The 26,668-nt window shown below is 46.2% G+C and overlaps 1 protein-coding gene across 2 annotated transcripts; it reads right to left on the bottom strand.

Moving 5' to 3' along the window:
- Positions 1-14,402: 14,402 nt before the first annotated feature.
- LOC130273168 (isopentenyl-diphosphate Delta-isomerase 1-like) lies at positions 14,403-25,579 on the bottom strand. Of its 2 annotated transcripts, none has more exons than XM_056519524.1 (5): positions 25,153-25,579; positions 20,386-20,546; positions 18,559-18,651; positions 16,775-16,905; positions 14,403-15,333 (listed from the first exon to the last, which is right to left on the bottom strand). In XM_056519524.1, exons 2-5 carry the CDS (start codon positions 20,525-20,527, stop codon positions 15,016-15,018), a joined length of 684 nt encoding a protein of 227 aa, XP_056375499.1. In that variant the 5' UTR covers positions 20,528-20,546; positions 25,153-25,579; the 3' UTR covers positions 14,403-15,015. The 2 variants fall into 2 exon arrangements, with proteins under 2 accessions (XP_056375499.1, XP_056375497.1); XM_056519522.1 differs by having other exon boundaries at positions 25,174-25,579.
- Positions 25,580-26,668: the final 1,089 nt, after the last annotated feature.

The following is a 26,668-nucleotide window of genomic DNA, read 5'->3' as shown; positions in this document are numbered from 1 at the left end:
TGTCACGTTTTGTGCTTTATTTAAAATATTTGTCTACATAACTTATACACAACTTTCCTTATGTCCTAAGCAGCAGCACAATTTCATTGTACGGATGTTAGGACTTAGGGAAAACAAATTATCAATTTCACATTGCAAACCCACTGCATATTTTCCTATGAGCAGACACACAGAGCTACCCTGCAGCATTCGTGTGTGCATGTTAAGTCAGTGCACTGTCCCCTCCTCCAAACCTCACTGTGCACACAGGGATGCCACGGGAAGCCCTGTGTGTCTGCTCGTAGGAGAATATGCAGCAGATCTTGCTCAGCATAAAATAAGCTGCAAATACGCTATGTGTGACCCTACCCTAATCATAATTATTTTAAATTACATTAATTTCAAGTCTGGCAAGTAAATACCTGATCAAAGCGGCCTTAGTCACTGCTCCCAGCATATTGGGATAGGAGATGGTTCCCCCCGCTTGTGAGACCCAGGACCATTACATTTTACTGTTCTTGGCCGGCAATAGTTGGTGGGGTGCTGACACCCCATCAGCTTCAGTACCTGAATAAACCAATGTATGGATGTGAAAGCCTTGGTTTTGTAAATAGTGGTGATGAGTTACTGCAGCACAGTTCCCCAATAACATGAATAATGAAAGTAAAGGATGGACTTTACTTTCCTTCCTTTTTGGATCCGCTTCTGTCTTAGGCCATGTCCACGCTGGAATGTCCATGCGGACATTCTGCCAAAATACTGTGCGGACATTCTGACCTTGTTTTTAGAATTCCCTGTTCTTATGGGCTTCCTTCTCTCCTTTAAGGGAGACAAGGAGGCCCCGAAGAAAACGAAGGAAAAGGAACCCAAAGTTAAATCTAAAAAAATGTGGGGTTTGTGCTATTATACTGCATGAAGGATATAATAAGCCCTATGTAAAGCCTGTATGGATAGGTTAATTCAGCAGGAATCCCCCCTTTTTTTTATTTTTTATTTTTTTGGGAGGAACTTCGCTCTATTCTAAAATCTGAAGTTCAAACTTCTGTTGCTGCGGCTCTGCCTAAAGCTAAGTTTGTTGATCCATCGCCACCGGTTGATCTGTCCCAAATGTCGGATCTTCCTTCCTTTTCGGATTCTCCTCCACTGTGCTATTAAATTCAGATTCTGAAGTTGATATTGTTTCTTTGGGTTCTAATTAGAGATGGGTGAAGTTGGTGATTTTTGATTCGTCACAAACTTCTCGGCTCGGCAGTTGCTGACTTTAGCCTGCATAAATTAGTTCATCTTTCAGGTGCTCTGGTGGGCTGGAGACTGTCTCCTAGGACTGTATCCACCTTTTCCAGCCCACCGGAGCACCTGAAAGCTGAACTAATTTATGCAGGCTAAAGTCAGCAACCGCCGAGCAGAGAGGTTTGTGACGAATCAAATCACTGTAACTTTGCTCATCTCTAGTTCTAATTCACAAGAGGAAGGTGATGTCATTGAACCTTGTACACACAGAACCATAAGAGATATTATTTCTCCTCTGAGGACACGGAAATTTTAGTTAATGCTGTCAGAAATGCTATGAACATTCCTGAAACCGCTGGGTCCACTTCTATCCAAGATCTCATGTTTGTGGGATGGAAACCTGAAAAAAAAATTTTTCGCCATTCATGACAATATTAAGGATCTTATTCTTGAGGAATGGAAATAACCTGAGAAAAGGCTGTTACTAGAGATGAGCAAACTTACAGTAAATTCAATTCGTCACGAACTTCTCGGCTCGGCAGTTGATGGCTTTTCCTGCATAAATTAGTTCAGCTTTCTGGTGCTTCGGTGGGCTGGAAAAGGTGGATACAGTCCTAGGAGACAATTTTCTAGGAATGTATCCACCTTTTCCAGCCCATGGGAGCACCTGAAGGCTGAACTAATTTAGGCATAAGTCATCAGCTGCCGAGCCGAGAAGTTTGTGACGAATCGAATTTACTGTAAGTTCGCTCATCTCTAGCTGTTACCTACCAAGGAATTCCATTACAGATTTTCACTTAATGAGTAGGATATGAAATTATGGAACGAAATTCCAAAAATTGATGTACAAGTATCTAAAGTGGTTAAGAAGACATCCTTACCATTTGAGGATAGCTCTAAACTAAAAGATCCCTTAGATCGACAGATTAAGAAAATTGCGTGACTCTTGTTCTGCTCAGATTAACCCCAATATTGCGGCTACGACGGTAGCAATATCCTTGTTCATCTGGCTTGAACAAGTAGAAAATAATTATCTAATAAAACTTCTAGAGAGGATATTGTCATCAGTACCTATATTTAAACTTGAAGACTGAAGAACAAGCGCAGGCGAGTATGGAATGATGCTGCTTTATTCAGATAAAAACTTCAGGTACATAGACGACACGGACAACGGTGACGCGTTTTGGCCTTGATGTCAGGCTATAGTCATGGTATGAATAAGGCCTGACATCAAGGCCGAAATGTGTCAGAATGTCTTCCAGATCGGCTGTTCTGTCCAACTCAGTCAGGCGAGCCTTATGGCTTAAAAATTGGCAGGGGGGATTCTACCTCAGAGTAAACTTTGTGGTTTTCTTTTCCAAGGTAACACTGTTTGGCCTAGTCTTAGATAAAATTGTGGAACAAGCTGCGGACAGGAAAAAGTTCTTATCTGAAAAAAGATCTACCAAACAAAAAAGTAATTTTCCAAAAACAAGCAGTATAAAGGAAAGGGAAAAACAGGTAGGTGGAGTTACCCAAAGGGAGGCAAGAGCAGAGAATTATTGCTCAACCCTCTCTCAAACTCTTCTTCTTAAAAAAAAAAAAAAAAAAAAAACAATGACTGGCCTCAAGTGGGGGGGAAGACTCACTCTATTTTTGTCACCAGTGGGCGAACATTTAAAAAAACAGTTTATTCTGAACTCTCTGGAGTTTGGCTTCAGAATTGAGTTTGCCTTCCCTCCTCCTCAAAGATATTGCATTACAGATCTAGGATCAAAAAATGCAAACATGAGGCTCAGGTATAAAAGATCTGTTATCCCTTGGGGATAGTATTCCGGTTCCTCAGCAAGAACAAGGCCTAGGACACTATTCCAGCCTATTCCTAGTTCCAAAGCCCAATGGTTCCTTCAGGACCATAATAAATTTAAAGGGTCTAAACAAATGTATTACATACAAAAAGTTCAAAATGGAAACGGTGACGTTTTCATTTCACTAATCCAAAAAGACGCCTGGATGGCGACTATCAACTTAAGACTCTTACCTCCATATTCCTGTCTACGAGCCTCACCAGAAAGATCTTCAGTTTGCAGTCCAATTAAACAAAGTCTTTCATTACCAATTCAAGGCTTTAGCTTTTGGAATATCCTCGGCACCGAGAATATTTACAAAAGTTATGGTGGCGGTAGTAGCCTCCCTCAGACTAGAGGGCATCACCATCATTCCCTACCTAGACGATCTTTTGATTACTGCCAATACTTTTCTTGTGCTATCGCTGCATGTACAGCAAGCAGACAGTGTCCTGCCTGCAAGACTTGGTTGTGGAGTGAGAGAGATCAGACTTCTGGAAATGTATTATCCAGCCCAAGAGATTCTTAGGCATGATTCTGAATTCAGAGGTACAAAAAAAAACTTTCTTCCGATGGAAAAAGTATCCTCCATTCAGCAGAAGATTAAAAAAAAAGGTGATGCGAAACAAATCTGTGACCTTGAGGAAAGCCATGTCCCTGCTAGGGTCCATGACTTCCTGTATACCAGCCGCACCCTGGAGTCAGAGTCATTCCAGAACTCTTCAGTCACAAATACTGAAAACCTGGGATCGCTCTCAGTTGTCCATAGTGAGCAAGATGAAGGTTCCTCTTATGGTAAAGAAATCCCTAAAGTGGTGGTTGAAGAAGAAAAATCTTCTTGTAGGGGTGCCATGGATGTCTCTTCCATCTATCTCCATAATAACAGATGCCAGTCTGTGGGGCTGGGGAGCTGTGGTGGAAGATCTACAACTTCAGGGTTCCTGGTCCCAAGAAACCCAAACCTGTTCCTCAAATTATCGAGAATTAAAAGTGATATTCAAAGCTTTAAAAGCTTAAAAAAAAATCTAGTGGGGGCCTTCATGTAAGGCCCCTTTTTCACTATAAAGTTGCTCCGTTAAAAGACCTGTTATAAACTTCCGTTAGAAAAGCCTTAAAAACGGATGTTAAACGGCCATTACAAAATCCCATTAAAGTCTATGGGATTTTTGGATTATCCATTATGACCCGTTATAGCCCGTCGTGAATAACGGACATTATTTGTCACTGAAGAAAAAACAACACATGCACTAATTTTTCTTCTGTCACCAGAAACGGGTAAATTAACTGCCGTTATTTTTAACATTGAAGTCTATGGCAAACGGATGAGCCTTTGTCATCCGTTTGCACCTGGTTTATAATATCCGTTATTACTTCTGAGCATGCTCAGAAGAGGTGACATCAGTAGACTCCTGCAGTGCTGAGGGACTACTACTACTCCAGTCATGTAACAGACTTGTTTCCATGATGGGAGTAGTAATTCCTCGGCTGCGGGAGTCTGCCAGTGGCTGGGGTGAGTGTTCGAACTACAACCCCCATCATGAAACAGACTCTGTTCCATGATGGAGGTTGTAGTACATGGGCTGAGGGATTGATCGCATCGGGTCTCCCTTCTGAGATCGGATACGATTAGACGTTATTAAACGCGAGCGGGCGGCACGCTCCACTCCCCTGCAATGTACAATATATTTTACTTTCATCTTTAAGTTCCCCGACAGGAGCCCTGAATGGCCGGTACTGAGGAACCCCGGCGGGGTTTTCAAATAGAAGCGCTGCAGTGGGGGAAAAATATATAAAATCGCTGGGGGGAATATATGTCTTAAACCCCCCCCCCCCCCAGCACAGCCCATTCATAAGCCCCCTGCAGCAATAAGAATGAAAAGTATTCTATTAGCAGCGCATCGGGCCAGAAAGCCAGCCGGCCTGATGCGCTTCCAAAAGAATACTTGTCTATCATAGCGCTGTGGCGGCATATGTGCATAGCACAGTGGGGGCCAAATAACGCTATATGTCTGGCCCCCACAGCGCTTCTATAATCATATGCCTCCGCAGCGCTATGAATGAAAAGTATTCTATCAGCAGCGCATTTTCATTCATAGCGCTGCAAAGGCATATGATTATAGAAGCGCTGTGGGGGCCAGACATATGGATATGTCTGACCCCCGCAGCGAGTCTATATACAAATGCCGCCGCAGTGCTCTGAATGACAAGTATTCTTTCAGCAGTGCATCGGGCCGGCGGGCTTCCGGGCCCGATGCGCTGCTAATAGAATACTTTTCATTCATAGTGCTGCCGGGGGCTTATGATAGTGCTGCGGAGGGAAAATATATATACACATGCACTGCGCAAGACTTTATAGTGCAGCAGGGGGCCAGAAATATACAACCCCCCGAGCGATTCTATATGTCTTTCCTCACCCCACCGCTTTTATTTGAAAACCCCGCCGGGAGCCCTAAATGGCTCATCAATACCGGCCATTCAGGGCTCCCGGTGAAGAATTTAAAAATGAAAGTAAAATACATCGTACATTGCAGGGGAGTGAAGCATGCCACCCGCTCCCGTGTAATAACTTCAGAAGTAAGACCAGGTGCGATCAATCCCTCAGCCCCTGTACCACAACCCCCATCATGGAACAGAGTCTGTTCCATGATGGGGGTAGTAGTACAAACACTAATGTAGCCTCCCCAGCCACTGGCAGACTCCCGCAGCTGGGGGAACTACTACTCCCAAGTCTGTTCCATGATGGGGGGGGAGTAGTAGTCCCGGCTGTGGGAGTCTGTAGGCAGAGGTGTTAAAACGGCCGTACATGAGGGATGTTATAACGGGTCTTAACAGATGAATATGCCCGTTATTTTGACAGACGTTATTCAGCCGTTAGCACCAGTTATTATACATCCGTTTTTACACAGAAAACGGATGTTTAATAACGAATGAATACTCAGTGTGAAAGGAGTCTAAGGGTACGTTCACATGCGCGGATTTACAGCGTATTTTACGTTGCAGATCCGCTGGTGAAGGCCCGCTCTATGCCTGCTTTATATGTGCCTGCAATACGCCGCTACCAGCAGACACACTGCGATGTGCAAGTCGCAGTATACTCGCACATCGCGGGAGCTCTCTGCCTAGCTCAGAGCAGGGAGAGTGGCCTAGATGTGCGATTAAGCCGCGCACATCGCTGCACTCTGTCTGCTCGTAGCGGCGTATTGCCAGTACTAGCAGGCACATATAAAGCCAGCATAGAGCGGGGCCTTCACCAGCGGATCCGCAGCGAAAATGCGCGCGTGTGAACGTACCCTAAAAGTCTACTCGGACAACACTGCAGCAGTGTTGAATTTATTTGGGCAGAACAAAATGTGTTATCCCTTTCTGCAGTACATCTTAAAGGAATAGACAATCTATCAGCCAATTTTTTTAAGTCGCAATGTTTTAGATCCAGGCGAATGGTCCCTGAATGCTCAAGTCTTTCTCTCTCTGACTTCAATTTGTGGCCTTCCGGAAATAGACCTTTTTGCCTCCCTGAAGAATTGCAGAGTTTACCGTTTCTTCTCTCTCAATCCCAGAGATCGGAGGTGGTGGATGCTCTTCAACAAGTATGGTTTTCCACCAATTCCTCCAATCATAGGAGCTCTCCAGAAGGTAAGACTAGGAAGAGGAAAATCCGATGTGGCAGAAGAGAAGCTGGTTCTGTCTTCTAAACGAACTTGCCATAGTGGAGCCCATTCTTCTTCCTCAGAGGGACGATCTATTGTGCTAGGGCCCTCAATTCCTCAAAGAGCTAAAGAATCTCCAGCTGGCAGCCTGGCTATTGAAAGGCTTGTGCTAGGACAAAAGGGTCTCTCTAAAAAGGTGCACTCTCCTAAAAAGTAAAAAAGGATTCTACATTATCCATTTATCTTAAACAATGGAAGAAATTTTTATCCTGGTGTGGCTCCTCTCCTCCGGATCTTCTTAACCCAGATATTTCTAGAATATTAGATTTCCTGCAGGATGGGTTTGATCTACCGTATATACACGAGTATAAGCAGAGTTTTTCAGCATGATTTCTCGTGCTGAAAACACCCCCCCTCGGCTTATACTCGAGTGAACTCTCCGCCCTCAGTGTTCTTTAACCTACGGACCTCCAGATGTTTCAAAACTACAACTCCCAGCATGCCCGGACAGCCATCGGCTGTCCGGGCATGCTGGGAGTTGTAGTTTTGAAACATCTGGAGGTCCGCAGGTTGAAGACCACTGCAGCCTTCGTCATCATCCAGACCCCCCCACCCCCTTTAGTTTTGTACTCACTTCCCCTCGGTGGGAAGGAAGGGTGAGCTGGACCGGACCATCTGTGCTGTAGGGACTGTCCGGTGAGGAGGGATAGTCGTTCCGGGCTGTCCATCTTCACCGGGGGGGACCTCTTCTCCGCGCTTTGGCCCCGGAATAGTGACGTTGCCTTGACGACAACACACAGGGACGTTCATGCACAACGTCCGGAATGACGGAGAAGAGGGCCCCCTCCCGGTGAAGATGGACAGCCCGGAATGACTATCCCTCCCCACTGGACGGTCCCTGCAGCATAGATGGCCCGGAACAGCTCACCCTTTCTTCCCACCGAGGGGAGGTGAGTAGAAAACAAAAGGGGGGTCTGGGGGTGTGTGGAATGATGACGGGGATGATGACAGGTGGTGATGATGAAGGGGGGGATGATGTATTTCCCACCCCAGGCTTATAGTAGAGTCAATAACTTTTCCTGGGTTTTTGGGGTGAAATTAAGGGCCTCGGCTTATATTCGGGTCGGCTTATACTCAAGTATATACGGTAGGTTTATCTCTAAGTACACTAAAGGTTCAAGAGGCAGCCCTTGTCTGTTTTTTTTTTTTTTTTATGTCAGCATTGCTGAACGCAAGTGGGTCAAAAGGTTTTTTTCAGCAGTATCCAGAATAAGACCGAAAAGATCTACTCTTACTTCCCCTTGGGATTTGAATATTGTATTATCTCTATATAAAAGTCCTTTTGAGCCTTTGTTGGAATCAGCTATCAGAAACTGTTTTTCTAGTGGCAATAAGATCTGCCAGAAGAGTAAGTGAAATCCAAGCCTTGTCTATTGATTATCCTTACCTTACTGTACTCGAAGATAAGATTACTCTAAAGCATAATCCTGCCTTTCTCCCAAAAGTATCCAATTTTCATAGGTCTCAAGACATTATTCTGTGCCAGTCCCAAAAACAGAAAGGAGGAAGAGTTCCATAAACTGGATGTCAGGAAAGCGGTCTTACACTATCTGGAGACTATTAAGACCTGGAGGAAAGATTTTAACCTGTTTGTTAAATATCAAGAACAAAATTAGGTTAAAAAAAACCTCAATTTTCAGATGGCTTAAATCAGCAATCAGTCCTTCCTATACTGCTGCGGGTCAAGATGATCCAGTAGGCATCAAAGCTCATTCCACTAGGGCTGTTTCAGTCTCCTGGGCCGAGAGAGCTTCGACTTCTCTAGAACAGATATGAAGAGCGGCAACATGGTCTTCTCCGCACACTTTCTTCAAGCATTATAACATGGATGTGGCCTCTTCTCAGGACCTTGGGTTTGGCCGAAAGGTGTTGAAGGTCGTGGTCCCTTCCCTAAATCTAGTGGGCGACCTGAAAAGTCGGAATTATAACTTACCGATAATTCAGTTTTTATGAGTCCATCACGATAGCCCCTATTTATTCTCATCCTTATTCTTTATAGGTATCCGTACATGTGTATTTAATAACTGCTCTTTTAGTAATTTATAAAACACTGAGGGAGTATGGAGGGAAGGGCCTTTTTAAACCTCTCTTGTGCTTCCTGTTCCTATGCAGATAGGGTACAATCTCATATGGTGCTGTCGTGATTGACTCATCAAAACTGAATTATCGGTAATTAAAATTCCAACTCTCGTAGCCTTCATTGGGGGACACAGGAGACCATGGGTATTACGCTGCTGACACTAGGCAAAAAAAAAAGAAGTCTGCTCCTCCCAGCAGGATATACCCACAGGCACAGAGCTAATCAGTTGTATCACAAAGCAGTAGGAGAAGCCAAAGAACAAAAAGGAGATAAGTCCGAAGGACACCAGACAGGAACAACAGGCAACAGACAACTTGACCATGAACCGTAAATGGATGGGTGCTGTGTCCCCCCACTGAAGGCTCTGAGAAAGCTTTTACAGCGAGTACAAAAAAAAAAAAAAAAATCTCCTTTTCTCAGTTACTTCATTAGGGGACACAGACCATGGGGTGGGGAAAACAACTACCTGAAGAGGGCAGGTCAGGCCAGAGACTGAGCCATATCTCTTCGCAGAAGAAAGTGGACAAGACCCAGAGGAATCTGGAAAACAAACACCCGGAAACCCCAGAAAACATGAGGGGTAAGCCAGGACCTGTCTCCTGTAGGTAACAGCAGGGGGGGGCAGGATAGGTACAGCGCTAGGCTAGATACACAGGGAAACCACCCGGAGACAGCAACTGTAAACAGCCACCTGAAAAGGTCAGTACTATGCAAGAAGGTACTGAAAATCGAGGCAGAATATAGAGGGAGAGGGTATGAACTAGTCTGGGACCTCCAAGGAAGAAGTGATAGACCCTTACGGGGAATACCAGGCAGAGGAACAAGCACCGCTACCACTGAGCTTCCCACACTGCCCAGCTACCACAAGGAACGAGAGGACAGACAAGGCCGAACAAACAGCGAATCCCAACGGTCAGAACAGACTGGATGACTAAGGAAAACAGCCCATAAAAACTGTTACAGAGAGGGAGACAGAGGGGACCCAGCCATGGTGCCAGTCCACCTGAAGCAGTAAGGCGTAACAGAAAACATGTTCTGGATGCCCACCAAGGCCGTCGTCCAAGCACAGAACAGACACACCCAGAGGGAGGAATGACATGCCGCCATCGAGACAGCCGCGGAACCTCAGGGAGCCACAGGAAGCCTGCCCAGAAGAGCCACGAGGAGGAGGGTCCTAAGATACTCCAAGTAAGAAGCAAGAGCTACCCCGAAGGAGTGCCACCTGAGGGATAGGGTAACCACATTAGGATCACCAGCACCCCACCCGGAAAAAATAAGGGGAGGGGGCCGGGTGGCAAGGTGGGAACCACCCTAGCAGTGCCAAGAAGATAGGCAAGGTGAACCCCAGCACAGAAACAGCTGTAACTATGCCAAATCCTGCAGCACTCCGCCAACAGGGAGTTGGACGGATGCGAGAGGAAGAATAAGAACAAAGACATAAACCATCCTAGACTAGGAGGCCGAAGGACGACAGCTGCAAGAACACAAACAGGAACCGTACAAGACCTGCAAAACTCCCTCTAGGAAAAGAGAAGTGGAATGGCTAAAAAACAGGCAGCCCACCAAGCTACCCCGAGGACGGCAACTGAAGGGGTTAACAAGATTGCTGAACTCACCTTAGGAGGGATCGCCTCAGAGTCAATACGGCGGCTAGAAAAATAGAAATGCATTGACCGCATTGGCAAATGTAGGCAATGATAGTAGGTAACAAGAACACTAATACTCCCTCCATGAAAGAGAGCACGTAACAAAAGAATCAGCCGGAGTAGAAGGCTCACAAGCTCCCATTACGCCCCCTGTGGGACTTGGAAAGACAACCCTGGACTAGCCAGAGCTGGAATCCACTAAACCTTGACATGAAGTCACCTTTACCCTGATACCCTGCAAATGACTCTGCAGGTAGCCTGCAAATTACTACTCCTTGAAAACCACGGAAACTCCACCGAAGGAATGGGGGGGGGATGGGGTCTGGAGATGGACGCCATAACTGTCCAAATGTCTGGTGAATGCGCAGGGTCACTCCACAGGATCCTTCATAATATTAGCAGGGTACCAGAACCGCAGACAGGAAAGAAGCAATCATAGGACGTCCAATTAATGTGAAGTACCAGAGCTGCCCGTTAAGGTGTTCACCCACCAGAGGGCTTGAACCGGGCTTCAGTTTTGCCAAACCAGCAACTTACCAGTGCTCTATCTAGGAGCCCTTCAGAGCCATAGCAGATACCACTGAAGAGCAACATTACACCACCCACAGCATTAGTAAAGTTGTCACTGCTGCTGTAGAATGTATATCTTGTACCGGCAGGAACACAGCCATTGGACAACCAACAGGAAGTGGGGAACCGAAGCGCAGCCGCAAATGCATCAGACCACAAGCTCCCCTGGACGATGCAGAGAGCCCAACGTACTCGCAGGGAGACCCCTTCGACTCCCACGTGCAGTGGAGTACCGGAACTGCAGCTGCGGCCGACATCGCTCTCTCCATGGGCATTGTGGAGGGTCCATTTTACAGCAGTCCATTGACACCTATAGTGGGGTACCAGAACTGTAGCCGTGGATACGGCAAATGCCACGCACTCCATGGGAGTCGTAGAGGGTCCACTGTACATCGGCCAACTCCCACTCACAGGGGAGTGCCGGACCTGCAACTGCGAATGTGTTAGAAATTGCTCTCTCCATGGGCAAGGTAGAAGGTCCATATGACATCGGTCCACTCACTCTTATAGTGGAGCACTGGAATTGCAGTCGCAGATGCAGCACACATCACACGCTCCGTGGGAGGCAGAGAGGGTCCATTGTACATCGGCCAAACTCTCTCACAGTGGAGTGCCAGAACTGCAGCTGCTGCAGGCGACACGCTAACCATGGGCACTGTCCATTTGACACCGTACTAGCCCCATGGAAGCTGCAGAGATTACGCTGCACATGCCAGGGCATCCATTTCAGCCACCTGGCACAGGTGGTGAGGTAACAGGACTTCAGCTGCGGCAGACTTGACATGGGTGACCGGCGGTGAAAACAGCTAGGGTGCCGCCGGGTTACCTAGTAAGCCCCAAGGGACTGTAGTAGGGATCGACCGATAGTTTTTTTTTTTAGGGCCGATACCGATAATCGGTGGAGGTTAGGGCCGATAACTTATACCGATATTCTGGTATAAGTTATCGGCTATTTATCCCCCCGCGACACCGCTGCAGATCATTGATTTAAAGCTGGCGCTTTAAATCAATGCACTGCAGTGGCTTTTGCGGTGCCATAGGCTGCCGCCGCCGCCACCCGCTTCTCTCCCCCTACCTGTCAGGGTGATCCGGGCCATCCATCCTTCCTGTAGTGTCCGGCGGCATTTCGGGTGGAGGGTGAACCGGTCCGGGCTGTCCTTCTCCGGGGGGGGTCATCTTCTCCACTCCGGACAGGCTCCGGCCTAGTAACACAGCATAAACGCCGCTGCGCAGTGACTCACCTGACGTCACGGCGTCTATGCAGCGTACTAGGCCGGAGCCTGCCCGGAGTGGAGAAAATGATCCCCGGAGAAGGACAGCCCGGACCGGTTTACCCTCCACCCGGAATGCCTCCGGACACTACAGGAAGGATGGATGGCCCGGACCACCCCCATTACGGGTAAGTTTCATTTTTTTTTTTTTTATTGACTCGGAGGGCGGGGGAGGGGCCTGACCGGTATAGCGGTATGGGCAAAAATCCATACCGGTATACCGCCCAGGACTACGGTGGGGGGGTGCGGTGCGGTGGGTCAGTCGCGGTGCATTATCGACAATGTAATTGCCGATAATGCCCAAAATCGTGATTATCAGCTGATCGTATCGGCCATACCTATAATCGGTTGATCCCTAGACTGTAGGGGTAGAGTGGTGACTCTGGACCTCTGTTAAAAAAAAAAAGAAGAAAACTCCATACGCCAATATAATGACCAACAGGTCACCGCGGAAAATGGGCCAAGGCCCGAAATAATCACTCAGAAAACAGAGGCTATGTGCCGCAAACAAGCGGCCCAATGGAAAAGCACTGTAATGTTTTTAAGGGGACAGACAGGATTTATCCCAGTGCTGTCAGAGACAACCCACTGCCGCAAGTCAGTGAAGCAGAGAGTCGAAGTGAATGGGTGCACTGAACCTGCAGATACTGCTATATCAGGGTGACGGAAGAAAGTTCCGCAAGCGGCCTCCGTTCTCAAATATCCCTTTAGCACACGGTCCCCAGAGAGGGGACGTATCAGAAAAATGGTGCATATACCCAAAGATATTCCCATCACAGGTCAATGCCCAAGGCGCCAGAAGTAAGCTTCCAAATCAACCCCAGTTCTCAAAAATCCATTTAATATATGGTCCCCAGGTAGAGGGCATATCAGGAAAAAAAAAAAAAAAAAAACACAACAACAACAGATGTTACACTTAATTGTACCCCCCAACAATAACAAAAAAGAAAAAACGAGAAGTGATAGGAATGCTCTCAAGGCCTGGGAGAGCTTACTAGGAAGCAGGGAATCTGAGGGAAATATTCCAGACTACTAAATTGACAGGAGCCTGATGGTCAAAGAAAAACTATGCAGCTGCAATAAACACTTTTGGCCACTAGAGGGGGACCTAACAAAGGAGAGAACAGTGCTGAACAATTAGCCAGCCACTGGAGGGCGCCAAGCGCCCGTGAGCAGCTTTTTTTTTTTTTTTTTTTTAACAAAAAAGCATCACCGTCCGATAAGTGCGTGCTGTCCGTGCGATGTGCCTTTTTTTCTATTGTGGTACTGCATATGCTATTTCTGGACTTTGATCTGCACCCCCAGGAGTCTATTTATACATATATCCTTGCGTTTTCCATTCCATGGTACAGGATGCAAAAGGTACACAACCAGATGCATCTTTTGCCATACAGTTGTCAATGGAGAATCAGTGCATACGGTTTTCAATACGGTTCCATACGGTTTTCCAATTAAGAACGTATACAGGAACTGTATGGCAAAAATGTAGTGTGAATCCAGCCTAAGAAAAAAGTTTAGAGAGTTCCAAATGATTTGGGGTAATTGGAAATAAATGACTGAATGAATAAGCAGCTGAAGACACTGTTTGGAAACCACTGGGTTAAAGGGGTACTCTGGCGCTTAGACATCTTATCCCCTATCCACGCCCCCTCCCATAGGCTTGCATTGATCGAAAGTAATCAGACACGGAGCGAACACGCTCCGGAGACTGATTTTAACGGGATGCGGCGTGCAAGATCATGGGGGTCCCCAGCAGCGGGACCCCCACGACCAGGCATCTTATCCCCTATGCTTTGGATAGGGGATAAGATGTCTAAGCGCCGGAGTACTTCTTTAAACTAAACCTAGAACAAAGCACTATGGGGGGAAAAAAATATATTTGATTGGTTGCTATGGGCAACTCAGCAACTTTCCTTTGGACAGGTTGTGATAAATCTCCCCTTTATGTGCCAAACTACAACATACACTTTCTTGGGTGAATCCAAACAAGCTTTTATTAACTTGCTTGTGTTGTTTCACCCTTTATATATTCGCCACAATTTACTCATAGGCATTTTAACATTCGCCACAAACACCATCAGTGCAAGCCAATGTTTGTCTGTCTAGTTTAATGATGTCATTACAAAGGTTTTATATAATACATTGTTGGTAAAACATTGTTTTAAAGTAAGAGTTCAATTGATTCCAGAAAAGACACATTGGCCCTGATTTATCAATCAGCCTGAAACCCCAATTGTCTGTTTTTTCCCCAATAGCAACCAATCACAGCTTAACTTTCACTATACCAGAGCTTGTTAAGATTGGAAAGCTGAGCTATGATTGGTTGCTATGAGAAAAGACAATTAGGGTTTCAGGCTGATTGATAAATCTCCCCCAATGTAGTTAGAGCAGTGTTTCCCAACCAGGGTGTCTCCAGCTGTTGCAAAACAACAACTCCCAGCATGCCCGGACAGCCTTCGGCTGTCCGGGCATGCTGGGAGTTGTAGTTTTGCAACATCTGGAGGCACCCTGGTTGGGAAACACTAAGTTAGAGTTTTCCACTTCTATCGAGATGGTTAGAACTTCAGGGGTTAATTATTTCCCCTTATGACTTCACACTAAATTTGATGGCTCGCCCCGGCATTCATGTCTATCTATGCGAGGCGTACGCTGCCGCAGCACTGTGCCCATCACATGGACATAAAATAGCGTGGTTAGTCTCTTCCATTACATTCGGTGGATCTTATCGTGATCCTCAAAGGATTTGAGATTTTCCAGGTTGTCCCACCATTTGTATAGAAAAGCTTCTGCGATGAGCTGGAACCAAGGGGTAATCTTCACCTCTCCCCTCTTGGCCCTGTCTAATAACTGGGTCAGCTCTTCTTTGGAGACGTAGCAATGGCTCTTGATCTCATTGGGATCTGGATCAACGGAGACATCTTTCTGTACAAACAGGATGTAATCTATTTCATGTTCTCCCCAGATGCCATCTGACTGGGCTTTGTAGTGAATCCTGGTTAGATATCTAAGTTCGTCAGGGGTTACCTAGGAATGAAGTATGGGAAGTCACTATAGTGTCCACCAAGTACGATGACGAGTTATGCATCTGAGCTTCAACACAATCCCATTCGTTTTAGTGACCATAAGATTAGTTAGTTAATGTAACAAAAAAAAAAATAAAAATTAATAAAATAAAAATAGGGTATTTATGATTACGGTATTTTATTAAACACAAATGCTAAAAAAAAAAAAAAAAAAACTGACACATTTAAAAAGAATAATATGGCGGAGAAATCCCCACTAGATGCAGAGACATAAGGTGGCGGTTCACAAATCAAAGCGTGAAATGTTATGTGGTTGTTCACTTGCTAACTAGATATCACTTGGCAATACTTTTTTTTTTTTTTTTTTTTTTTTTTTAAATGCTGTTATCATTGGTGCATTGATTATTTTGTTTTTTGCATTATCACCTTATGCCATACTTTGGGTTTGGTATTGGTTAAGGTGTTTATATACCCTCAAGTTCCTGTTTCGTACTCACCGCCACCTTATGTCTCTGTATCCAGTAGTGATTTCTCTGCCATATTGCTCTTTTTAATAAATATATATATATATATTTTTTTTATGTCTACTTTTTCAGCATTTATGTTTAACTAACATTATAATTATGCTTTTTTTTATGCATTTGAAGTTGTAAAAGGGCCCCAAAACACATTAAACAAACAGTCACCTCTCTGATGCTGCAATGCTTCCCCAGTCTGCCTTTTAGAGAACATGTCATGTGACCGCCACAGCCAAATAGCAGCCAGATGCTGTACTCCTGACATCACCACACAGTGATGGTAGCCATGATGTCGTGAGGGCCACAGCAGTCAGGTGACATACGCTACTGAAGGAAAACCGGGGTGCCGATTGGAGTCTAAACCAGGGAGCAGCATGAGATCAGAGAGGTTAGTAACTGCTATTTTTTTTGTTTAAAAAAGGGGTACTCCACTGGCCAGCATTCGGAAGTAAAATGTTCCAAATGCTGTTTTCGCGATGCAGGGGTCGGCCACGCCCCGTGTGACGTAACAGCCATGCCCCCTCAATGCAAGTCTATGGGAGGGGGTGTGACTGCCTCACATAGACTTGCATTAAGTGGGTGTGGCTGTGATGTCATGAGGGGCGTGGTCAACCCCCGCAGTGCGAAAACAGTGTTTAAAACATTTTACTTCTGAACGCTGGCCAGCGGGGTACCCCTTTAATGCATTTAGGTTTCTACACAGGAAGTAGCCGTTTGTCCAATTACTAGCTAAGGTGTTTTTTTTTTGTGTGTCCAAATTAAAATCAGAAAGAACTAGGCCCAGTTGGAATTGATTAGTGCAGGAGAGTATAATTTTTTTGATCTCGCACAATACACAAGACAATTCAATGTCACGAAGAGACTACTAGTAACAGAAATTTCCAACAACGTTTACGATAGAGTCCCAGTGGTATGCAATCATACCTGCTCCAGCGGAATTCCTAATTCGGCCTTCAACCTCCTCTGAGCCGCTCGTCGCACCCCAATAGCGTCTGCTTCCTCAGTTTCAGAGGGGGTGTTGAGTGGGTGACTGCAGCATGTGTTCGTGTAACAACCTAATCCATGATATAAAAGAGCTCTAAAACACATGTAACATATTACTACTACAGTACACTACTATGGAGGCCCACTTAAAAATCAGGTTTTAAAAAGTAAACCAGATGCCAGGCATTCATTTGTGTCTATATTCCTCTATTCCCCTGTGATTGGCACCATTACTTTAGAGGCCTCATATGCCAACTGGGGAATCTCTCCCACCCAAAAAGTGCACAACAAGAATTGCTCTGTCACCATCCAATAAATGCCAGCAGGGAAGATCCAGAGCGGCTCCAGCTGCGTGATCTAGTGAGACTTACACCAGCAGGAGATCTAGACAGTTTGACCGCCCAGTGCTGAACTCTACCCTATGCTTAGAAGTCCCATAAAGAATGAATGGAGCAGTGGGCAAGCATACATGCTACCTTTCCGTTTACTTAGGGGAAACCTGATCCCTGTTCCCATGATCACTGGATCCCCACCAAACTGTCACTGTAGTTATACCCTATATCAGTGTTTCCCAACCAAGGTGCCTCCAGCTGTTGCATAACTACAACTCCCAGCATGCCCGGACAGGCTTCGGCTGTCCGGGCATGCTGGGAGTTGTAGTTTTGCAGCAGCTGAAGGCACCCTGGTTGGGAAACACTGCCCTGTACACATAACCACTTGAAGGGGTACTCCACCCCTAGACATCTTATCCCCTATCCAAAAGGATAGGGGGATAAGATGCTTGAGGAGGCCCGCCACTGGGGACCCCCACGATCTCTCCTGCTGCACCCTCGAACATCAGCAGCCTGGAGCTATGTTTGCTCTGTGGCTGATAACGGGCGATACAGGGGACGGGATATCGTGATGCCACGCCCCCTCCCATAGGCTTGCATTGAAGGGGCAGGGCATGACGGCACAAGGGGGCTGTGCTGTGACGTCACAATACTCTGTCCCCTGTATCACCCGTCATCAGCCACGGAGCAAACATAGCTCCAGGCTACTGATGTTCGGGGATGCAGAAGGAGAGATCATGGTGGCCCCCAATGGAAGGCCCCCTCAGACATCTTATTCACTATCATTTAGATAAAGGATAAGATGTCTAGTGGTGGAGTACCCCTTCAAGTGGTTATGTGTATAGGGCAGTGTTTCCCAACCAGGGTGCCTTCAGCTGCTGCAAAGCTACAACTCCCAGCATGCCCAGGCTGCTGATGTACGGGGTGAAGCAGGAGAGATCAGACATCTTATCCCCTAAATCCTTGGATAGGGGATAAGATGTCTAGGGGCGGGGTACCCCTTTAAGGTCCACACATCACATGACCATGATTCATCATCAGGGCCAGATTACTCCCTCAGACCCAGTTGTAACATGCATGACTGCTGGGTTAAGAAAAGTGGATCCAATACACAACTTGTAATTGAAAATAAATGTAATCATTTCTTATTAAGAGTTTTACAGACACATTTTTCACCTAGAAGCCCCTTTCAAACTAGTTCCTATGGGGATTGCCTTTATTTTCAGCAATACTTCCTTATGAAACACCCAATACGTGTAGACTATCTGCCTAGTGTAGAACTAGGTGACATGGGATATGACTCTGCCCAACCTGCTTGCGTTATAAAGTAAAGGGGTGAGGGTGAATCTCTAGGATCTTTATATAGTTTGTAATAGATGTAGAAATACAAACCTGGGAAGGTGATTTTAGCATCTGATCTTTGCTGTAACAAGAGTTTATTTTCTGTGTTAAACAAGAACACACTGAAGGCTCTGTGCAGCATTCCTGGAATAAAAAAAATAAAAATAAATAAATATGTCATCCACAAAAACACACCTATAATCCGTAGGTTGTAAAGGGAGGATCCCTCCTGACAATGCACAAGAGAAAATCACTTTTCTATTGTAAATATTTAGTTACCATTTCAAAATCCAGATTTTTTTTATATAGCAAAACCAATGTCTGCAAAATACAAAGCATAAAGATTCCCTGACCAACCTCACTACACCATAGGGCATGTGGATCCTTCCAGCAGCTGGAAGTGGTCAAAAAAGCAGAAAGTGGCCAAAGCAGGGACTAGACGCAAATTGTGTAACGTCTATTAAAAAGTACCTGTCACCAAATAAACTGTTGTAAACTACCTCAGGCTATGTTCCCTAACTACTCCCAACACCCCTCCTGTCCTTAAAAACCATTTCAGAGCTTCAACCACTTAAGAACTCCGGGTGGACCTGTACGTCCTGAGTCCCGCTAACGGGGTTTAAAACGTTATCATGAGCAGAGAATGAAAATAAAGTGATCTTTACTGTGGCAACCACTAGGAAGGCCAAACTGCAACTCCCTGCATGCCCAGACAGCCAAAGGCTGCTCTTGAAGCATTGGAGGGTCTGGGTCCCGACCACGGGAACGGAAGTTCATGACATCACGACTCCGCCCCCGTGTAACGTCACGCCCCGTCCCCTCAATGGAAATCTATGGGAGGGGGCGTGACGGCCGTAGTCCCATAGACTTGCATTGAGGGGGCGGGATGTGATGTCAGACGGGGGCGGAGTCGTGACGTCACGAACTTCCGTTCCCGTGGTCAGGACCCAGACCCTTCAACGCTTCCGGAGCAGAAACAGGTGGGTGCCGCATTTTGTATTGTGGGGGTCCCGCCGCCGATCAGACATCTTATCCCCTATCCTTTGGACAGGGGATAAGATGTCTAGGGGTGGAGTACCCCTTTAATGTGTGTTTGAAACCTTTTTACCACTTTCCCTTAGGGGACTTTTAGGAGGAATCATTTGATTCCTCATACAGATCAATGTGGTTGCATAGAACCACATTGATCTGTGTGCTCTGTGCTTGACTGATAAAGCCTGGTCCTGCCAGGCTTTATCATTCACAGTACAACAGCCCACACAGGAGCAGAGGTAAACCCTCCGGCTACCTCAGAAATGGATTGCCCCCCGCGATCGTGCTGGGGGCGATCCACCCCACTGGATCACCAGAGAGCAGATAAAGGTACCTTTAGACACCGCTGTCAGCATTGACAGCGGCAATCTAAAGGGTTAATAGCCGGCCACGGCGATCGCGCATTTGTTGGCTATTAACGCTGGCCCTTAGCTACAAGATTTAGCTGATGGCTGGCCAGTAGGACGCGGGCTTGAGTCGAGAGCCCACACCATACCCAGTTAACGACACAAGGATGTGTATTTTTCTATTACATTTTAAACAAATTTATGTTGATAATTTCAAAAGCAAGTGAATGGGAAAGTGTCTGCTAAGTACACAAGGAACACTATATTAAACGTTACATTTGGTGACAGGTACTCTAACTGTAATGGGTGTTACACAAAACTAAAACCTATACTGGTAATACTGTGGGCCAATATAAAGGCAGTCACAGGTCTGCGTCTATCTGAAGGAAATATCAGGTAATGTTTGTGTGTGATCGATAAGGATCCTCTCCTCCCCCCAACCTACATGTATTTCAGACTATAATGCACATTCCTTACAGCTCCCCGGCAGTCCCTTTACCTTTATTGATGTTCTCATTCAGGTGACAGTTTTTCTTGGTGTCGGCTCCAATCTTCTTGTCATTCTCATCGATCAGGATACACATCTCCGAGAGCAGCTGAACCTGCTTCTCATCGAGCGCATCAGTGTCCACCTCAGGCATGGCTGCTCTGTATCTCTTGCTGCAGAAACAGCAGGGTTATGTTTAGCAGAAGGCTCATAGCACAGTACATGCAGCTGAACCTAAATGATAATCTACCTGACAGAAAGGAGGCACCTATAGGAGTCACTAAACCCAGAGCTAGGGGTGCTAAGAGTTGTAGTTTTGCAACATCTGCAGATTCAAAATTTGGATACCACTGATCCGGGGGTTCTACAGTAACCCCCAACACATTTCCGTTTTCAATTGCAATATACAGTGGTCCCTCAACAAACAATATTAATTGGCTCCAGGAGAACCATTGTATGTTGAGTACATATCTCTATGGAAAACTGGTAATTGGTTCCGGGACGACCATTATATGTTGGGTGTAGGTCCATACGATTAAAATGATACCCAACTTACATAGGTCTGATTTTGTTTTACTTCTGTTACAAAATTATAAGTTGTTTGCATGAAAATTAGTGTTTAACCTCTTAAGGACCCAGGGCGTACGGGGACATCCCCGCACCCTGGGCTTTAAGGACCCAGGACGTCCCCATACGTCCTGGCGTTTTCCGGTCTCTGCCGCTCGCCGGGCAGAGATCGGAACCGGATGCCTGCTGAAATCCTTCAGCAGGCATCCAGGGCAAACGCCGAGTGGGGCCATGTAGGCCCCCCATGTCGGCGATCGCCGCAAATCGCAAGGGAAATCGCCCTTGCGATCTGCGGCGATACCGGGCTGATCGGGTCTCTGGGACCCGACCACCCGGTAATTTCGCATGATCCCGGCTGTCACAGACAGCCAGGACCGTGCTGGAGGCTAGGAGCGAGGTGGATCCCCTGTGATCCGTCGGTTAGTTAACCAACCAATCGCAGGGGGGGGTTACTTCCTCCCATCCTGCCCGGCCCCTGAAAGTCCAGAGAGGACGGGAGGAAGACCGGAGGATGCCGCGGGGGACGGGGGAGTGTTGGGGACCGGCCCCGGTACTTACCTCATCCCTGAAGACCCGGATCCCGGCGATGAAGACAGCGGCGGCGGCGGCAACAGGTGAGTATATCTTCAGCCGCGTTCGGGCCCTTTACAGCAATGCACGTCGCCGTAAAGCGACATGCATTGCTGTAATAGGACCCTGTAAACTACAACTCCCAGCATGCCCAGACAGCCCTTGGCATCTGGGCATGCTGGGAGTTGCAGTTTTGCAACATCTGGAGGTCCACAGTTTTTGTACCACTGTGCCCTTCCAGATGTTGCAAAACTACACATCCTCAGCATGTCCTTACTGTCCAGGCATGCTGGGAGTTGTAGTGCTGTAACATCTGGCCCATCAGATGTTGCAGAACTACAACTCCCAGCATGCCTGGACAGTTTTGGCATACTGGGAGTTGTAGTTTTGCAACATCTGGAAGGGCACAGATTGGGAACCACTGTATTAGTGGTCTGCAAACTGTAGTCCTCCAGATGTTGCAAAACTACAACTCCAAGCATGCTGGGAGTTGTAGTTCGGCAACATCTGGCTCTAAAGATGTTGCCGAACTACTACTCCCAGCATGCCTGAGAATGTTTGGGAGTTGTGGTTTTGCAACAGCTGGACGCACACTGGTTGGGAAACATTGTTTCCTAACTCAGTGTTTCCCAACCCGTGTGCCTCCAGCTGTTGCAAAACCACAACTCCCAAACATTCTCAGGCATGCTGGGAGTAGTAGTTTTGCAACAGCTGGAGGTCCCCCCCTGTGAATGTACAGGGTACACTCACATGGGCAGGGGGCTTACAGTGAGTATCGGGCTGCAAGTTTGCAATGCAGCAAATTTTGCGCGGCGGCTCAAACTCGCTGTAATCCCCGGCCTGTGTGACTGTACCCTAAAAACACTACACTACCACAAAATAAAATAAAAAGTAAAAAACACTACATATACACATACCCCTACACAGCCCCCCTCCCTCCCCAATAAAAATGAAAAACGCCTGGTACGCCACTCTTTCCAAAATGGAGCCTCCAGCTGTTGCAAAACAACAACTCCCAGTATTGCCGGACAGCCGTTGACTGTCCAGGCATGCTGGGAGTTTTGCAACAGCTGTAGGCACCCTGTTTGGGAATCACTGGCGTAGAATACCCCTATGTCCACCCCTATGCAAATCCCTAAGTCAGGCCTCAAATGCACATGGCGCTCTCACTTCGGAGCCCTGTCGTATTTCAAGGCAACAGTTTAGGGCCACATATGGGGTATCGCCGTACTCGGGAGAAATTGACTAACAAATCTTGGGGGTCTTTTTCTCCTTTCACCCCTTATGAAAAGGTAAAGTTGGGGTCTACACCAGCATGTTAGTGTAAAAAAAAAAAAAAAACTTTTTACACTAACACGCTGGTGTTGCCCTATACTTTTCATTTTGACAAGAGGTAAAGGGGAAAAAAGCCCCCCAAAATTTGTAATGCAATTTCTCCCGACTACGGAGATACCCCATATGTGGGCGTAAAGTGTTCTGGGGGCGCACAACAAGACCCAGAAGGGAGAGTGCGCCATGTACATTTGAGGTGATTTGCACAGGGGTGGCTGATTGTTACAGCGGTTTTGACAAACGCAAAAAAAACAAAACCCCACATGTGACCCCATTTCGGAAACTACACCCCTCACGGAATGTAATGAGGGGTGCAGTGAGAATTTACACCCCACAGGTGTCTGACAGATCTTTGGAAGAATGGGCTGTGCAAATCAAAAATGTTGTACAGCCCACTGTTCCAAAGATATGACAGACACCAGTGGGGGGTAAATGCTCACTTTACGCCTTGTTACGTTCCTCAAGGGGTCTAGTTTCCAAAATGGTATGCCATGTGGGGGTTATTTTGCTGTCCTGGCACCATATGGGCTTCCTAAATGCGACATGCCCCCGAGCAAAATTTGCTCTCAAAAAGCCAAATATGACTCCTTCTCTTCTGAGCATTGTAGTTCGCCCGTAGTACACTTCAGGTCAACTTATGGGGTACCTCCATACTCAGAAGAGATGGGGTTACAAATTTTGGGGGGGTATTTTCTGCTATTAACCCTTGCAAAAATGTGAAATTTGGGGGGGAAAACACACATTTTAGTTAAAATTTTTATTTTTTTACATATGCAAAAGTCGTGAAACTCCTGTGGGGTATTAAGGCTCACTTTATTCCTTGTTACGTACCTCAAGGGGTCTAGTTTCCAAAATGGTATGCCATGTGGGGGATTTTTGCTGTTCTGGCACCATACTCTCCAAAATCCCCTTGTCGCTCCTTCGCTTCTGAGCCCTCTACTGCGCCCGCCGAGCACTTTACATAGACATATGAGGTATGTGCTTACTCGAGAGAAATTGGGCTACAAATATAAGTATACATTTACTCCTTTTTCCCCCCTTGTAAAAATTCAAAAATTGGGTGTACACGAACATGCGAGTGTAAAAAATGGAGATTGTGAATTTTCTCCTTCACTTTGCTGTTATTCCTGTGAAACACCTAAAGGGTTAAAACGCGGACTGATTGTCATTTTGAATACTTTGGGGGTGCAGTTTTTATAATGGGGTCATTTGTGGGGTATTTCTAATATGAAGACCCTTCAAATCCACTTCAAACCTGAACTGGTCCCTGAAAAATTGTGAGTTTGGAAATTTTGTGAAAAATTGGAAAATTGCTGCTGAACTTTGAAGCCCTCTGGTGTCTTCCAAAAGTAAAAAGTCGTCAATTGTATGATGCAAATATAAAGTAGACATATTGTATATGTGAATAAAAAAAATTTTTGGGGAATATCCATTTTCCTTGCAAGCAGAGAGCTTCAAAGTTAGAAAAATGCTAAATTTTCAAATTTTTCATAAAATTTTGGGATTTTTCACCAAGAAAGGATGCAAGATACCACAAAATTTTACCACTATGTTAAAGTAGAATATGTCACGAAAAAACAATCTCGGAATCAGAATGATAACTAAAATCATTCCAGAGTTATTAATGTTTAAAGTGACAGTGGTCAGATGTGCAAAAAATGTCCGGGTCCTGAGGTGTAAAATGGCTGGGTCCTTAAGGGGTTAAAAGCCCCCTCTTCTGACCCCTATAACTTTATTTTTCCATATATGGGGCGGTATAAGGGCTAATTTTGTGCCGTGGTCTTTAGTTTTTATAAGTCCCATTTTGTCTTCATGGGGCTTTTTGATTGCCTTTTATAAAAATGTTTATGGTATACAAAGTGACCAAATCCGTGAAGTTTAATTAACATTTTTACAGTACGGACATTTGCGCACGTGGCGATACCACATGTTTACATATTTTTATCTGGAATATGAGATTATTATATATATATATATATATATATATATATATATATATATATATATATATATAGTCACATGACAGCCATAGCAGTGCTATACTATGTCCAGTACTGTACTACAGTCACGTGTATAGCAGGATGACAGCTGTCACATTAGGCACCTGTTCACACATGGATCAAGGAGAAGCAGAGGTGCAGCTTATAGCAACCAGAGTGCATCTCCTATTCCTGTTATACGTTTTAGAAAATGAAAGCAGTGACCTGATTGGTTGCTACTCTGTTGTGGAAAGCCCCTCTAAGTATGATAGAGATATATATATATTTACAGACCATTCCTGGCACGACCCCTCGTGCACCCCTTCCATACCTCTAGGCGGCGCCCTCTCACCTGCCGTACGGAGAACTCCTGACACTCTGCCGCACAACTGACCGCAGTCCAGAGCCAAGACCCTTCAAGACACAGGCTCCGCCCACCATCCCCGCCTACAGCGTCTCTCCGCCAACCAGAATCCAGAACCACTGCGTCCCACTATCTGGCGATGCACAGCACCACTGCGCGACACCGCCCGCCGGCGGCGCTCTATCCTGGAATTCCCGTAACTGCGCGCTATAGGGAGCGGCCTGGTCTGCTGTGTGTAGCGATGACACAGGACCCCAGCGGCACGGAGCAGGTAACCGCCACCTGGGAGCCAACAAGACCGGGTCACAAACTAGTCAGACACGCCTCCTACTCCGTCACTACGTCACACGCGTGTTTTGGCGGGGCCGCCCCCTCCCTTTCGCGCCTGTTGGTTGGCGTACTTGTCAATCACGTCACGTGTCTAGAAAAAGATGACTGCGCGAGGAAGCGGTGTCACGTGGTGCCGAAGAGCTATAAAAGCATGGCTGCGGATTTAACTCCTTGAGAGCACAGCCACAATGTCTGTCTGACTTTAATGGATGTTCTTGTGATGGGGAGCAACAGGTCCCAGCAGCTCCCATTTACTATTATGGGGGCCGCTGTTTTTTTTAAATTTATTTTTATATACGGGAATAGTGAGAGAAAAAGACGGCGCTTGCAGTAATTTTTGTCCCGCAATTTTTTCCCTGGCTCCATTGACGACCGTCACACTGCCATGTCATAACGGCAGTGTGAAAGTAGCCTGTGTGACGTTTATGGGTACGTGTAGAGTAGCAAACCGCTTTGCGTTAGCAACTTTTAGTTTTCACTTTGCAGTGGTTGTGAATTTATTAAGTGCGGACCTCGCACCTAGGCACAAAAAAAGTTGCAAACCCCTCCCAAATGTAACAGGTTACAGCCAGGTCAGACCTGGCTTACAAAATTGCCTTTGGAGAGCACTTTGCCCAAATTTTCACAAAAAGTCGCATCTGTGACTTTTTGTGCAGAAAAGTTGCAGAGGAGAGGAGGAAACATATAAAGTGGTGGTCTGAAATGATCTATTGTTTTACTTTGGCGCTCATGACGGCACCTATGGAGAGGACCTCCCACAACAGGACAAGAAACCTGAGGATATAAACATTAGCCGCACCTCTCCTCACCTCAGTTTATGTTTCCTGTCCTCTGGTAGGAAGCCTGAGGGAAGTGTCATACCTCTCCTCAGGCTGCAGGTTCTCCATGAAGTGTGGCTCCCTGGTTGATGTGAGTCTTCTCCGGAAGCAGGTCCCGCAGGCCTCCGGTGTATTACTTCCCCTGGTGTTTGGCTCCTTTGCATGCACTATTTCTTCCGTTCATTCGTCCGTCACAAATGGGAATTTTCTAATGGCCATTTAACGGCCGATTTCCAGGATTTTTATAACGTGCGTTTATAACAGAGGTATTTTTATAGTGTGAAAGCAGCCTAAGCAACTCCAGCCTGGTACCAGCGGTGGGGTATTCTGTGGAG

This window comes from Hyla sarda, chromosome 5 (assembly GCF_029499605.1).
Source record: "Hyla sarda isolate aHylSar1 chromosome 5, aHylSar1.hap1, whole genome shotgun sequence".
NCBI lineage: Eukaryota > Metazoa > Chordata > Amphibia > Anura > Hylidae > Hyla > Hyla sarda.
Note: the sequence above shows the minus strand (reverse complement) of the source record. Positions and strands in the feature narration are given on the sequence as shown.